This window comes from Polypterus senegalus, chromosome 14, assembly GCF_016835505.1.
Source record: "Polypterus senegalus isolate Bchr_013 chromosome 14, ASM1683550v1, whole genome shotgun sequence".
Classification (NCBI taxonomy): Eukaryota; Metazoa; Chordata; class Cladistia; order Polypteriformes; family Polypteridae; genus Polypterus; species Polypterus senegalus.
The window spans coordinates 78,255,169-78,270,531 of record NC_053167.1 but is presented as its reverse complement, the minus strand read 5'-3'; the positions used below and the strand labels follow the sequence as shown (position 1 = coordinate 78,270,531).

General features: G+C 35.4%; 1 protein-coding gene across 2 annotated transcripts in view; it reads left to right on the top strand.

Moving 5' to 3' along the window:
• hmcn1 (hemicentin 1) overlaps nt 1-15,363 on the top strand; it is a 280,760-nt gene that overhangs the window by 69,975 nt on the left and 195,422 nt on the right. For both annotated transcript variants that reach the window (XM_039735773.1, XM_039735774.1), the window contains exon 2: nt 12,851-12,921. In XM_039735773.1, the coding sequence (XP_039591707.1) occupies nt 12,851-12,921 (71 nt within the window). The remainder of the gene's footprint in view (nt 1-12,850; nt 12,922-15,363) is intronic.

The window sequence follows — 15,363 nt, the reverse complement described above, 5'->3', positions numbered from 1 at the left end:
CCTTTGTGCATGTTCTTTTTACAGGCGACAAAATTTAATCTTATGCCAGTTACATTTTTAACAATGATTTCACTTGCTTAACAAAGGCTGTTAACAGATGAGTTCCATAATACTGGTCATACTGCCTGGTAAAATGCCTGAATGTAGCTTTTGGAGATTAATTGGCTGCCAGATGTAGTACACTGCTTACAATAGTATTCCCCAGCGATTGGCCACAAGACAAAAATGCCTTTCATTAAGGAGGAGAAAAATAAACACAGAGATACTTAGACAGTATTGGGAAAATTACTTCTTTGTTATTTAAACTTTTGGGAGAAGAATTAATTTAGTTCCTGATGAGGTGTTATTCATGATACATGTATTTTATGAACTATTTGTTAACTAGTATATTGCTTGGCTTAAAGGAATAAAACTGTTATTGTCTCAGTGTCTAGACACATAACTAGCTTTCATAAAGGTCACATAATTAATTATATTAGCCATGTGAGGCAGGCAGCAAGCTTGGCTGGTGAATCAAGTGGATTTGTGGCTGAATATTTCACTTCATGCAAATAATGGGAAACTAAGAAATTTTAGAAGGAGGAAGCGTTCATTCAGTTCCTCTAGTTTGTTGTAGGGCTGTCACATTCATTTTAAGTTTCAAATGTATTTGGATATTCATTACATTTTAAAGTGAACTGAAAATTCTGGTTGTCTCTAATAAGCACTATGTAACTAATTATGTTGGTCTGTAGCATAGCAGGATTTTTCAAAATGCTACTTCAGATTTTTAGATTACTTGGGTTTCCAGAACAGGCTAGGCTACTATATTCATATATTTGATTGGATAACTACTACTGTCATTCATGAAATTGGCAACCTTCTGTGCAATGATAAACAGTACCTGATATATAAGTTGGATTATGGACTCTGCCTTTCCCTGGTGTCGGAGTCTACAATAAGGTCATGGTATTGAAATTCCTGTCTTTGATACAATGATTCTCATAACCATTTGTATCATATATTAGTATTAAAGATCAAGTTTTATTAAAAAATGAAGGTAATTAGTTCACTCTGCACTTATTCAAAAGCCTCTAAGATTGTCACATATTCAATGTTAATTAAATACCAAAAAAGTGGAAAAATAATTACAATAATGAAAACAATACTGTTCTTGAGGTAGTGCATTTGTGCAGAAGTCTCTGATGATGTCACACATTTCTAAATAAGTGAAATGCAATTAGTGGACTCTTTCGTAAATATAACTGTTACCTAAAGCAGTACTTTCCAAACTTTTTGATTGTTACTCCCTGAGGACTACTATAGTTCTGCTTAATGCCCCAACATCAGTGCCTTTACATGCACACACACAACTGGGATAAGGAGAGTAACCCAGTTAAGGCAGAAACCTGTTTCTTAAAAATACATTAACAGTTTACATGTGCATATAATATTGTTGAGTTCTTTGTCGAAATGTTCTGACTTTATTAAACTGCGCAAAAAGCAGTTGAACTTCATTATCATCCACAGTGAGTTTGAAAACAAGAATAAACTCTATGAAAATTTTCTTGTGTTTTATGAATACATTTGGTTCTTGATGTCCTGTGGAGTAACGTCTATCCCCTTTTTACATTTCTGACCTGAGCCCCCAACGATTTTCTGTATGGACGGTGGCTGTGTAACCCGATTGCACTGTTTCAACATACCTGTTCTCTACGCTCTTTTTTCTTATTGGCAGTGCGACTGAGCCCTGTAAATGGCCCAGTATGTGTGTTATTTGCCATATACCGAGTGCTGCTGCAATAATAACAATGCAGGTATTTTTACTTCAACAAAATGAGTATTGTGTCTGGTTACTAGCTATTTTAAGATATAATCAAACTACATGATGCATGTTAGTTTTAATACCTTACTGTTCCTGATAGTATGCTATTGTTTGTTCATTTCATCAACATTCATAAATTAAGCATTTGTCTTACCTAACAGTTCAGATAAAAAATGAGAAAACTGTTTAATGTATTAAATGAAAAGATTCAAAATTAATATGGAGAAATGTGTGTTTATTCCTTTAAACTCCTTAGCAGGGTTCAGGTATTTGGGAGTTACAGTTACAAGAAAACTTAAAAATCTTTTTAAACTCAGTTATGGCAGTTTGATGGAAAGCACTGAACAAGATGTCAATAGTTAGTCAACTCTTCACCTCTCTTTGGCAGGCAGAATTAATGTAGATAAAAGGAATATCCTTCATAAATATTTATTCCTATACCATAGCATTCTTATAATCATTAACAGATCATTTTTAAAATAAAAACCTCAAATACTGTACATGTATGAAATAAGTTAGTTTCTGTGGAAGGCAAAAAGTTTGATATTAACAAGATCGAATGAACATGGTGGCATTGTGCTGTTTGGCTTTAAGTATATTACTGGGTTGTGAATATTTGTAATTTTAGACAATGGAAAGAAGAATAACATGCTGAATAATTTTAAGCAAACCCAACAGAGTTCATTTTGCCCTGAGTTTGTCAAAATCACGAAAATGTTCTGGAAATTCAACCAACTCTGCAAAATGCCTTGAAATTAATGAAGAAAGAGCAGCTGAACTAGTTTTGAATAGATTATAATGGTGCAGTGGTAACTTAAGTGTCCGTGAGGATTAGGGAAGCGTCTGAAAACTATACTGGACCAATTATTGTGGCCAAAAATATTTTCTGAGCTCCAAGACAGCAGTGGTAACCACTGCACCACTATGCCTCAAACAGCAAATCTTGCAGATGGCCACAGACTAACAATAAGTAAACAAACTATAGATCATTGCACTCACAGAGCAGCAGCCTTGGGATACTCATTATGGTCTGGTAATAACCCTTCAAATGAAAATACTTTTTTTATATTTCAAAGTGGATTGTAAATTCTGTTGGTGAGGCCAGCAGAAGTTGCTCATCCTGTGGTCTGTGTGTGGATCCAAATGCCCCAGTGCAGTGACAGACACAATGTACTATAAAAATGGTAATGTCCTTTGGATGAGATGTTAAACGAAGGGCCTGACTCTCTGTGGTCATTAAAAAATCCCTGGACATCTTTTGAAAAGAGTTGAGTGTTTCCCAATGTCCTGGCTAAATTGCCCATCACAGCCTCATTCATTCTGGAAGAGTAATCAACCCTTGTCTCTTACAGGATAACTATCTCTCTCACCCCTTCACCACCTAATATCTAATCAGGGGTCAGCGAACTGGCGCAAAATAGCTGCCATCACATTATCCAGGTGGATGTCACACACTTTAAAAAGTATACACAACCCTGCCAAAATTGCAGATTTTGTATGATAAAAAACAAAACCAAAATAATTCCTGTCAGAGCTTATTACATCTTTAATGCAAAAAATGAAACAAAAAAAAATTATATAAAAGCCTTTTTGCAATTAAGGTGGAATAAGTTCTGACAGGATTTATCTTGGTTTCATGTTTTTATTTATTTAATTAGGAATATAATGTCACAGTGTCTTCTTCATTTTAGAGTAAATTAGGAATGTTTAAAATTAAAGTCCTTTTTGGGTATCTTATCTATTTGCTCTGCATTGTTTTGTGTCAAAAAGCATTTATCGTTCACATACAAGGTCAACTACAGTGAGTTGTTCAGTCAGTATTGTATCTTAACCCATTTGTGCCTCCTTGGAATCCTATGGAACAGTTTTTGCTTGAAACTGAGCAAAGCAATCATATCTGATTGGAGCACAATTGTTATGGAATGCTTTCAACTCCTTATAAGGTTCAGATGACCAGACTGCTTTTGCGGCTGAAAAGGTTAAGGGAGTTATCTGTGATTTGGTAAGCGTACCTAACAGATTGTCCACTTAGTATAAGAAATATATAGCAGATTTTATGATTAGCTTAACCTTTCAATGACACCTTAATTGTCACTACACATAAATTTCTTATTGTTCAGTTGGTTCAGTTGGCTATTATGCTATCTCAAAAGTTTGTACCTTTAAAACATTTGCTTTAAGGAAAGAATTCATAGATTCAAAACACTATTTTAATTTCTCCTGAGAAGAATAAATGATTAAGCTGGCCTTCTCTCCACTGATAATGAAAGTTGTCTCCGTCATCTCTACCTCTGAGTAGAAAGCTAAAGTGATTATTAAGTAATGTGTTTTGCATTTACATGACAGAGAAGGTAAACAATGATTATCTGCTTTTTGATTAATGACAAGGCAGCCTAATTATAGCAGCTGGACAGTAATGTGCCCAAATGTCGGCAGTTGCCATTTGGGCACATTACCAAGTTTAAAACTTCATTTTTTAAAATTTTAATAAACATTGGCATTCTGTCACTCAAACTCTCACAAGTGTGTCCAGACTTGGCTAACATGGTAAACCATATGTTAGATTTATGTTTGGCCAGATTTTTGCCAAAGTAAAAGCAAGCTTCATTATTTACTCAAATATCCAAATCTACAATGAGACTTGTATTATATAATATTTAATTTCTTGATATTTACTATGCCAGAACATGAAATAAGTCTTGTCATCTCTCATAGGACATATTTTTGTAAATAAACTTTTTCAGGCCTTACATTTTTTTAAAATGTTCATAACAATAATGATTTTGTTCTCTCCTTTGGCAATAATGAAATTAAGGCCAAACATTAAAGAACTTCTTAGTTGCTGTTTGCTTTGCCAGTTCAATGAAAATCAATTGTAACAGAACTGTAAATAATCATTTTTTCAGAGAATATTATTAGTAATGAGCTTAAATTTTGAAAGGAGCATAAGAGAAATGTGTGGTGAAGCGGGTCCACAGCTCAAATCAAAAAGGCCACTTTTCAAATAAATAGTCGCCGCACTCGCGGCTTAGAAAGGGCGTGTGTTATGGGTGGCTGGAGCGGTTCCCCGGTGAATTTGTGAGCTCCCAAAAGGCAGTGGGGAGCATGGAGTGAACCCGCATCGTCACAAAATGATGGTGAGTTGAGGTCCCTGTTACCTGTTGGCAAAACCCACCTTATTGTAACCATTGAATGTACGATGAAGAAGAAAGTGCTTCCAGATGTACAATTCTTCTGCAAATTATTTCTTTTCTTGTCAATAACATGAAATGCAGCACTACACATTTTCTCATCGTCTTTACTTGTGCATTAGGTCGGCAGGTACCTTTATCAATTCCTTGGCTGGCAAGTTTGCTAAATTGCATGGCTTTGAGTCCCACTCTCAGTTTGTCCTGGTATGATCCCTTCTCCTTGCCTCTTCCTTTGTCCATATACATTTGCTTTAGTAAAAGCTTTGGGGATTCCTTCAGTATGTCAGTACTCCCGGCATTCCTGATTGTAAAGAAACCAACACAATCCGCCAAAAATGGAATCCACACTCTGCAATGCAGGGAGGTGTGATGTATCGGTCATTCCTCATAAAACAGGAGGCACTATTTGAAAACCATCATCTATAACCAGTGCAGGAGAGCAATGGTGGAAGCAGTGCTATATATTCACACAACAATTCTCCATTTTTACTCCTTCAGCTGAGTACTTCATGTGCCACTTTTTGCTGTTTTTTGGCCAAATGTTTTCTGTGACATCCCTAGTAAATTTTGTACAAATGTCACAGACTTTGTCATCACATAGCGAACAATCAATACTTGGCGTATGTATCGACTTACGACTATAGTAGAGTATATGGTAGACTATCGTATTTTGGGGACCTTCAAAAGTCTCCTTGATGTAATTTTGGAGAACTTTAGGTGAATGCAACTAAAAAGTTTGTTTGGCTGAATTGCCTGATCTCATCAGTGACCTGGCCCGGTCACTTTGTGTGTGTTGTTTCCATATTCTGTCCGTGCCCTGCATTGGACTTGCACCCAGTGCTGTTTGGATAGGCTTTTGTCCCTCAGCTGTCTTCTACATGTGTGTTTGTTTCCTTTATATGTGTCTTAGAAGGTAAATCTTGTGTGCACGATGATATAAGCTGGTATATCATACTTTTAGCTTCTGTATCATGCAACAATAAATTAGCTATGTAAATACCTAATGTTTAGTTTATGAGTCTATCTATTATATGACATTTTTAAATGAAGAGTAAACTCCATGTATTGCAAATGACACTCACAGGTGATTTTGAAGATCAGCAGAAAAGTGCATGTGCGAATGCTAAAGTATGAAATAATGTCATCTTCTTTACATATGTTTACCCTCTTCATGTCTGCTGAAGGATATGGGTGCTCAAAGCCTGATCCTATATAACATTTCTCAAACATGAATAAATTCATTAAAATAGTCATCATAAATTTCGTTTGAATAAAGAGACTTTTCTTAATGAATGCTTTTCAAGATTCTCTTTGAAAACATATCTCTATAATAGTTTTCTTTTGAACCAAGACTTTTTATCGTGCAGTAATTTTGGCTCCCAATGACTAAATGACATTTTAACTTATCAGAATAGTGAAAGTGACAATTTAGTCTCTTCAAGACCAAAAAAGATTACAAATTAATCAACATGGCCAACAATTATTAGCATCATTCCACATTCCAATTATCACATTTATTTTACTTAAGGTGTTTATGTGAAAAAAACTAAAATTCAAATCAATTTTTGATGGATTTGTGTTTCAAAACTCTTAATTTGTGATCTTTAATAGCTACTCTACAATGAAGATAGTATTACAGCAGGCAGCCTGACAGTAGTGAAATGGTGTACAGTACTTCATTGGCTACACAGAATTCATGGATTGTAATGGTCATAGGTGGGCAGTCCAGGCTGACATCAAGGTGAATTTAAAAGAGAGACCTTCATTATTACCTATAAAGGTTGAACTGGAAAGAGACTGCGTTTGAAGAAGTGCTAAGTAAAAGAAAGAAATGGGGTAGTCAACAAAGGAAGGTACAGCATTAAAGTAAAAATTGTCACTGTACAATTGTATTTTGGAGGGCCACAGTGGCTGCAGTTACTTAATTAGAAAGCAATCCTTGCCAGTAATGGGACTTGTTATTTGTTATTATGGAGTATGAGTACTTTCATTCTGTCATGTCAAAATCATTCTTCTATTATAGATTTCTCTCTTACGTGAATATCATTCAAGTGAATTCTGAACAATTTTTTCTGTTCCATCCATCCATCCATTTTCTAACCCGCTGAATCCGAATACAGGGTCATGGGGGTCTGCTGGAGCCAATCCCAGTCAACACAGGGCACAAGGCAGGAACCAATCCAGGGCAGGGTGCCAACCCACCGCAGGACACACACAAACACACCCACACACCAACACACCAGGGCCAATTTAGAATCGCAATCCACCTAACCTGCATGTCTTTGGATTGTGGGAGGAAACCGGAACGCCCGGAGGAAACCCACGCAGACACGGGGAGAACATGCAAACTCCATGCAGAGAGGACCCGGGAAGCGAACCCGGGTCTCCTAACTGCGAGGCAGCAGCGCTACCACTGCACCTCTGTGCCGCCCTTTTCTGTTCCATTTCTTTCCAAATTTTTTATTCATTCAGATATTTTCACAATGAGCAAATAAGACCAAATTAAATTGGTTTTGTCAGGTTCATCCCTAGGGGTCCATGGTGGTTGTAGAGTTTTTATTTCATCCAGTTTCACAACTGGTCACGTCATTTTACCTCTAAATGATTTCAATGTTTAATTAGCTGGTCTTTTTTATCTTATCATGCATTCAAATTATGTATTTTTGCAATAGTTTTAAATGCTTTTTGTTATTTTTTTATTATTTCACATTTTTTTTTCTGTGGAGTTTGCTTCCTTAATTGTAATCTATCAATGATAATTAACGATGAATAGCATACGTAAAAACTTCCTACAATCATTTAAAAATTAAGCAAACCAGTTTCGCAATTTATAAGTCAGCTCCATAACACTGAAACTATATACAGCTTATGTTTTTAGGGGGGAGTTTAATTAAACACAGAAGTTGTTTGAAAAAAAAAACAGAAATTTAACACTAAAAAGAACAATTATGGCTCCTATATGTTAATATGAGAGTTAACCAAATGAAGGACAAGAAAGTTCTTTAACAATAGGAATTACGTTGGAATAAAAATCAGTGGTGACAGTAGTCCACCAGGACTGAGGTTGAGTATCCCTGCTGTAGTATATGGTGTAGCATGCACATAAACTACCAGCAGCATACAGTTTATTAAAACAATTACAATAAAGTAGAATGGTGTCAGGAGTGAGGTCAGGCACCTGTGTGTAAAAAGAGGTAAAGAAGCCATGCATACTGTTTTCCTTTTGTTCATTTTTAAAATCCTTAATTATTTTGTTCATCCTTTGTCCACACATGGTAAAGTTTATGAAACACAACAGTTACCATCCTTATGAAAGTCAGATAGTGTGCTTAATGGTGGGAGTTTTAGACCATTTTGTTCATGTGCCAAAGTTAATTTCATAGTTTGGTTGTTGGGCAGCTGCCTGGCTGTTATAAATAAATACCTGTATAACTAACTGATGTATCTCAACAACTAAAAAGTCACTTTGCTCTGGTACAGTGAGTGTAACAATGAGGTCTTGCTAATGTAGTGTTAACTATCTAAATTAAGCATTATCAGGGAGATTAACCATTACAGACCAATCGCCGGCATGGTATGCTTGGTTGTTTGCTACCCAAAAACAACATTTTATTAATGTTCTACTGTGCTACTATAAATGATAGCTTGTTAATCTTACAAACCATTCAAGATATTTTATCAGCATTTCTATTTCAGGTCAATGTAACTTCCATGTTACAGTTGTTGGTGGATTGGCCTGTTTAGCAATTATGGAAATTGTACTTCTGGTAGTAATATTGCCAGTACATCATTCAATCTGTAACGATGGTTAGATGAGAGAACTGGAAGGAATATTATGAGCAAGTATGAAGGAATGTACTGATTAGATGAAGAACTGTAGAAAGTCCACTCCAGCCAATTTCTCACTTACTTTGTCAAGTGCAGAGATTATAAAACAAGCAACATGCAATAATTTTTTTATCAAGTACTCAAACAGCAGTATAACAAAAAAAAAATGTAAACCTGCTTAATCCAACGCAGGGTCGTAATGGTGACAGAGCCTATACTGTACTGTCAGTATTGGGCACTGCTGATATATCAGCAGAGGAAACAAAAATGTAAACTTCAAAACCTTCAAGTACACATACACCTGCAGCAGTTTTGACATTCTTTTTGACAATCCAGAATCACAGAAGTGCACTGTGCACATAGAAATAAAAGATACCTATATGACTGTGTGCTTAGTATAAGATTAAGAAATGTAAATACTGTGCTTTAAATATATCTGTTGCTAAAAGCCATAGATTTTACAAGCCATTGACTACAATTTGAGGATGTCCTAGCTGTACGCAAATGCTCTGTTAACGTATTCTAACCCAGTAATTTTCCTGCATATTGTAAGCTAATATTATTTGAATCTTAGCACAATATGTAAATGTAAAACAGGCATTTGTGTGTGTCTGTTTTATGGTATCCATATTCATGCTTCTAAATCATTGCAGTGAAACAACACTAAAGAGCATTCCCCTGCCTTTCATATACAGTTAATTTAAATACTGCCTCTAAAGTAAATGTAGCTTTGTGCCCTGTGATAGACTACCATCCCTCCCTGTTTTAAATTGTTAATGCTGCCAAATTATTCCACATTCTCTGAAATGAATAAAGACTTTTTTGAAAATCAGATAGATATGCATATATTGCAAAGAGGTGGTAATATATATCTCAAGGTTACTTGCATCACATTATACTGTTTATTATTTATTGTTTATTGCTGCAAATCTTCTACCAGACGGTTGTGGCGAGTGCCCTCTTCTACGCGGTGGTGTGCTGGGGTGGCAGTTGGACAGTTTAACATCTGTGGCAGAGAGACGGGCATTAAGCAAACTCCTGTCAATCATGAATAATCCACTGCATCCACTTAACAGTGTCATTTACAGGCAGAGGAGTAGCTTCAGTGACAGAATTTTGTCACTGTCCTGCTCCACTGACCGACTAAAGAGATCGTTCCTCCCCCACACTATGCGACTCTTCAATTCAATTCCACCCGGGGGAGTAAATGCTATCATTAATTTTATTTTAATTTTTTTTTTATTACTATTTAATTTAATATTGTTTCTTTGTATCAGTATACTGCTGCTGGATTATGTGAATTTCCCCTTGGGATTAATAAAGTATCTATCTATCTATCTATCTATCTATCTATCTATCTATCTATCTATCTATCTATCTATCTATCTATCTATCTATCTTTAATTACTTTATTGCTGGAATGCCAACTAGAAATTCATGTGTGCAGAATAATATGGGATGGTGAGTTGTAATAAGTGGTAAATCCAAAAATCCCCACAGCACATTAATGCAGCAAGCTGGCAGGGAATTCTTCCAAATGAAAAAAATCTATTCATGAGCTTCAGTCAAGTCAGTGCTTCCCTGCTGCGACCTTCTACAGGCAGAAAGACATTTTGCAGTTAGTAAGCAAAAGATTTGGCTTCCATTCCATGGCTAGCTGTAGTTCTGCCATGGCTGACAGATGACATTTATATAGGTTCAAGTGTCTTTTCAGAATACAATTAAATCTAGTAATAGAGTAAAAAATGCCTGCCACATGTGCAAACATCCAAGACAGTTAACAGTTGTCATGCACATTTACTGGCAATTTAAAAGAGAGATCTTATTTGTAATTCACTGATTGAAATTAATCACAGTTTAAAAAAATAAGGGGAAAAATCTTGGATCTCAATAACATATTTAAACATTGTTCAGCTGCTTGTTGCTTAAGTACTTGTAACTTTCCTTTGGCTTCAATGCAAAATGTAAGTCTCCCAGAAACTCTCAAAGTCAGAAGCGGCTTGGAGTTTTTTAAAAGCTTATAAGCAAATGTGAAGATATAACAATGAAAGTGAGAGCCACTGGCTGCAACTGTTGAAGTTTTAACAACAGCAGCTGAGAATGAATATTTAAAGGCATACTGTCAGATTGAAACTAAGAGCTGCGCGACACACCCAACTCACCTCATCTTCTTCCCTGTGATCTTATGTTGAAGTACACTTTTTCCATTCCTCCAATCCAGTTGATATGGACCCAAGAGAGAATTCCATAAACAGCTTTCATTTGACCACTTAGTACTGCTAAAATAACTAGTTTGGTTGCAGACCGTTAAGCCTTGGGCTAATATACAACCACCAATTTTGTTCCCTGTCATTTGACAACTAATAATTGATGTTGCTAACAATCAACATGCTGTTTTTTTTTTGTTTATTTAAAATCTTTCAAATCATTTTCTATGTTGTCAACTCTAAGGTCACTCTTGAGATATTCTTGAGTAAAGTAGGAGACCTAAATAACTTTAATCAAGAGGTTTATATAGCTAAAATGATAATAAACAGATGGGTGCAGGGCATGGGAAACTGCATGTCCAAAATATGACAAAGGAGCAAGCAAAAACCTCTAGTCTTTAGACGTAGACTTTTGTATTAATGATTTAATTATTAGACGAGAAATTTGTTTTATCACCATTTATTATCTTCCACACTGCAATCATTTTGTTATGAAGTGACATGCCTGCAATTGAGATCAGAACTATTCATTTTTATTTATAAATGTCTGATTAATGGTAGTAGACTAACCAGTAAGGCCACATTTGATATTATACAATTCTGTTGTGTCATTCATAGAACAGGAACGATGTACCATTTAAGAACTCATAAGCAAAAGCAGAACATGAAATACATACAGTACTTTTTAAAATTACTGCTTTTAAAATGAATGCGTCCACATTAACTTTCATTGCCTGAAAAATAAAATTAAAAAATCCTTTCAGAAAACATGAAATCTATTGTAAATTGCCATTTAAGTATTCATCTTCTTCCTCTTCATGTTCTCCCACTTCTGTGTGGGGTTTATGTGGTTGATCAGCCTTCTCTAAACAGCTCGGCCCTGCACGTCCTTGCCTGTCAAGCCATTTCCCTTCAGATCTTCTTTTACTTTATGCATCCACCTCTGCTTTGGCCTCCCTCACTTTTGTTTCCCATGTACTTCCATTCCCATCACTCTTTGGCCCACATATTCATTGTCTGTCCTCATCCCATGTCCATACCATTTCAACCTACTTTTCTGTACTTTCTTAGATATCTCTCCCACTTTTATTGTATCTCTGATTGTCTCATTTCTTATTCTGCCCATTTTTGTAACTCCACACATCCATCTCAACACTCTCACTTCAGCTACTGTACATTTGACTTCTTCTCTTCTGCTCTTTTTATTGCCCATGTCTCAGCTCCATGCATCACTGCTGGTCTTACCACTGTCTTAAAAAGTTTACCGTTAACCTTTGCCTTAATTTTTTAAGATATTTAAGTGTATACTGTATGATTAAGTGATGGAAAAATATGTTGGTTTCCATGATGTTTCCAGTTTCTACTTGATTTTATGTGTTTTAACAACTGTGTATCTTTATGTTACTAGTTATGTATTAAGTAATTTGTAAAATGTATGTTTGCATTTTATACTTATACACAGCACTCTGCATCTGTACTGAGTGAATAGCACTATATAAAAATAAACCGAATTGAATTGAATATAATTTTGAAAACGCTACTTCAGCGGGTTAGAAAATGGATGGATGGATACTAGTCACAGCTTTCCATAATATTTATATTTACCTTAGGGATTAATAAATTACTGTCTACCTATCATTCTGTCTGTGCTGTTCTCTTTTTGATTTAAAATGTTTAAACTTTATTAAAACAGTAAATCTTTTGATAATTGTATGGTCAGTGCAGAGTCTGAACAGTGGGATAAAGATATTTTTGGGACAACAGTAAAGGTAATAATAAAGGTTATATGTTTATATATATATTTATTTTTATCTCTTTAGAGATTGGACCAGTAACAATTACCACAGACCCAAAGAAGTTCCAGTATGAGCTCAGGGAATTGTATGTACAGGTGAGCATTTACATTCCCAAATAAGTATCGAGTGTAAATTTTACAAGCTTTATTGTAACAATTTGCAGGTACATGTTGATAACACAAATTATGGCACCATGTACATACATTCTGCTGTAAGATATAAAAGAATACTCTAGCCAAAAATGCTATATTTTTAAATCCTACTCACCCAATGTGATTTGTAACAGTGGCCAAAAAATGTTTTAATCTATTTTTACTGAGAATTACGCTAAAAGGGCTTCTTACAGAATATGTGTTCATGGAGACCAATACTGGATAACAGTAATCAATAACAAAAAGTCCATGAAAAAACTCTCATGTTACTCATGTTTTATAATCTACATGTCCAGTCATCCAGTTGTACTATATGCTTGCAAGTTGTATAACGCGTGCATTTTTGCTAAAATATTGTTAAATGAATACTTGCGGAAAATCAGTATAATGCATGAACAGGAAAATGATGTTAAATGAAATAGATATGGAAGGTCTTGAGGAGCACTTCTAAGGAATAGTAAGATAGATAGATAGATAGATAGATAGATAGATAGATAGATAGATAGATAGATAGATAGATAGATAGATACTTTATTAATCCCAAGGGGAAATTCACAACGGGTGAATAGGATGTTTCTCTAGACCAGTGAATGAAGGGCAGAAGTGGGTCTTCATTTCAAAAGTGGAGAACATGACACAAATATTGTAAAAAATGGTGGTGTGGTGACATCATGAAAATAATGATTAAAATTTATCAACATATTAAAAAAACAAGTAAATGTAAAAAATGTAGTTAGAAATGAAGTCAAGGCATGAAAAACATGCATACGTAAAAATATACAATATGAATTAATTTAGCTCTGTTTAGTTTTTCCACCACCATAATATGGTGCGGGCGGCACGGTGGCGCAGTGGTAGCGCTGCTGCCTCGCAGTTAGGAGACCCGGGTTTGCTTCCCGTGTCCTCCCTGCGTGGAGTTTGCATGTTCTTCCCATGTCTGTGTGGGTTTCCTCCGGGCGCTCCGGTTTCCTCCCACAGTCCAAAGACATGCCAGTTAGGTGGATTGGCGATTCTAAATTGGCCGTAGTGTGTGGTGGGTGTGTTTGTGTGTGTCCTGTGGTGGGTTGGCACCTTGCCCAGGATTGGTTCCTGCCTTGTGCCCTGTGTTGGCTGGGATTGGCTCCAGCAGACCCCCGTGACTCTGTGTTTGGATCCAGCGGGTTGGAAGATGGATGGATAATGTGGTGCATTCAGGCTCGAATATCTCAGTAGCTTTGAATGGGATTGGTTTGTGAAAGTCACAGTCTTCTGGTTTTCTTTACCATATTTAGAGCAAAACTTAACCCGCCCATTCTCTTTTCAAAGTTGATCCTTATTTAAATTGTGTCTCCTGCTAAAATACTCTTTCTGATCTCAAAAAGCAAAAATTTGAAAGCACCTTTTTACTGTTCAGTTCTTGAGCGAGGTCTTTAATATTCCAGCTTACAAAATTTAATGAATGATGAAGATATATTTTTGTATAATATAGCTAATTTTTGAGATATAATTACATAAACAAAATGTTTTTGAACTTTTTAACTTAAAGTAGTTGAGATGCCAATAATTACTAATAATCATTAATGTTCCAATTAAAAGAATCTAAAATGGAAAAAGAAGCAACAAATAAAAAAATGTCTTTTTGTGGAGTAGAATGCTCTGTAATTGTTAACACTCAAATTATATTTGCTTCTGTTTTTGAAAGAGAAAAGAAAAATCAGGAAAAGAAAGAAAGGAAAAAAAGAAAATGCTAGATACAGCATGTTATTTATCACTAATAGGTTTTATTACTAGGTTTTATAGAGATTTGTTGGCAAGTATAACAGCATTACGCAGGTCATCAGTACAATAGGTACAGAAAGATGGGGTTAGACAAAGTTGAAGAGTGAAGTTAATAATGAAGTTATAATAAATAAAATAACATAGTAGAATAACAAGGATTTTTTATGTCACTGCTGATTAGGATATGAGATTGGCCATTGCTGGATGTAGAGTGTTCTGGCTGGGCTTCATTTGCAACTACAGCACCAAGCGCACCAGAGCCCACATCAAGGCTTATGTCTTTAAGTTTGTTCATTTTTGCCACCCTGTACCAAATAGTATCTTGTGCATTTATTAGTTTCAGTAAATATTTAAAGGATTGTCATTTTTTTAAAATAAATTGTCAAAACTTTATTTTGTGTACCATCTTTTAATATTGAAACACCATTCCAAGGCACTTTATAAGTGCTGAGATTTGTTACAATTTTTAAATGTATTTTTTTACATTTGCAGCATGGTTGGATTAAGTGATTTTCAGTACAGGCCTGGCTCGTCATGTCATTGTAAGCTAATAAAAAAACACTGGGCCAAAAATGGATTGACTTAAAGAATAGAAAATAAAAATATTCATTCCAATGCATATGTTTC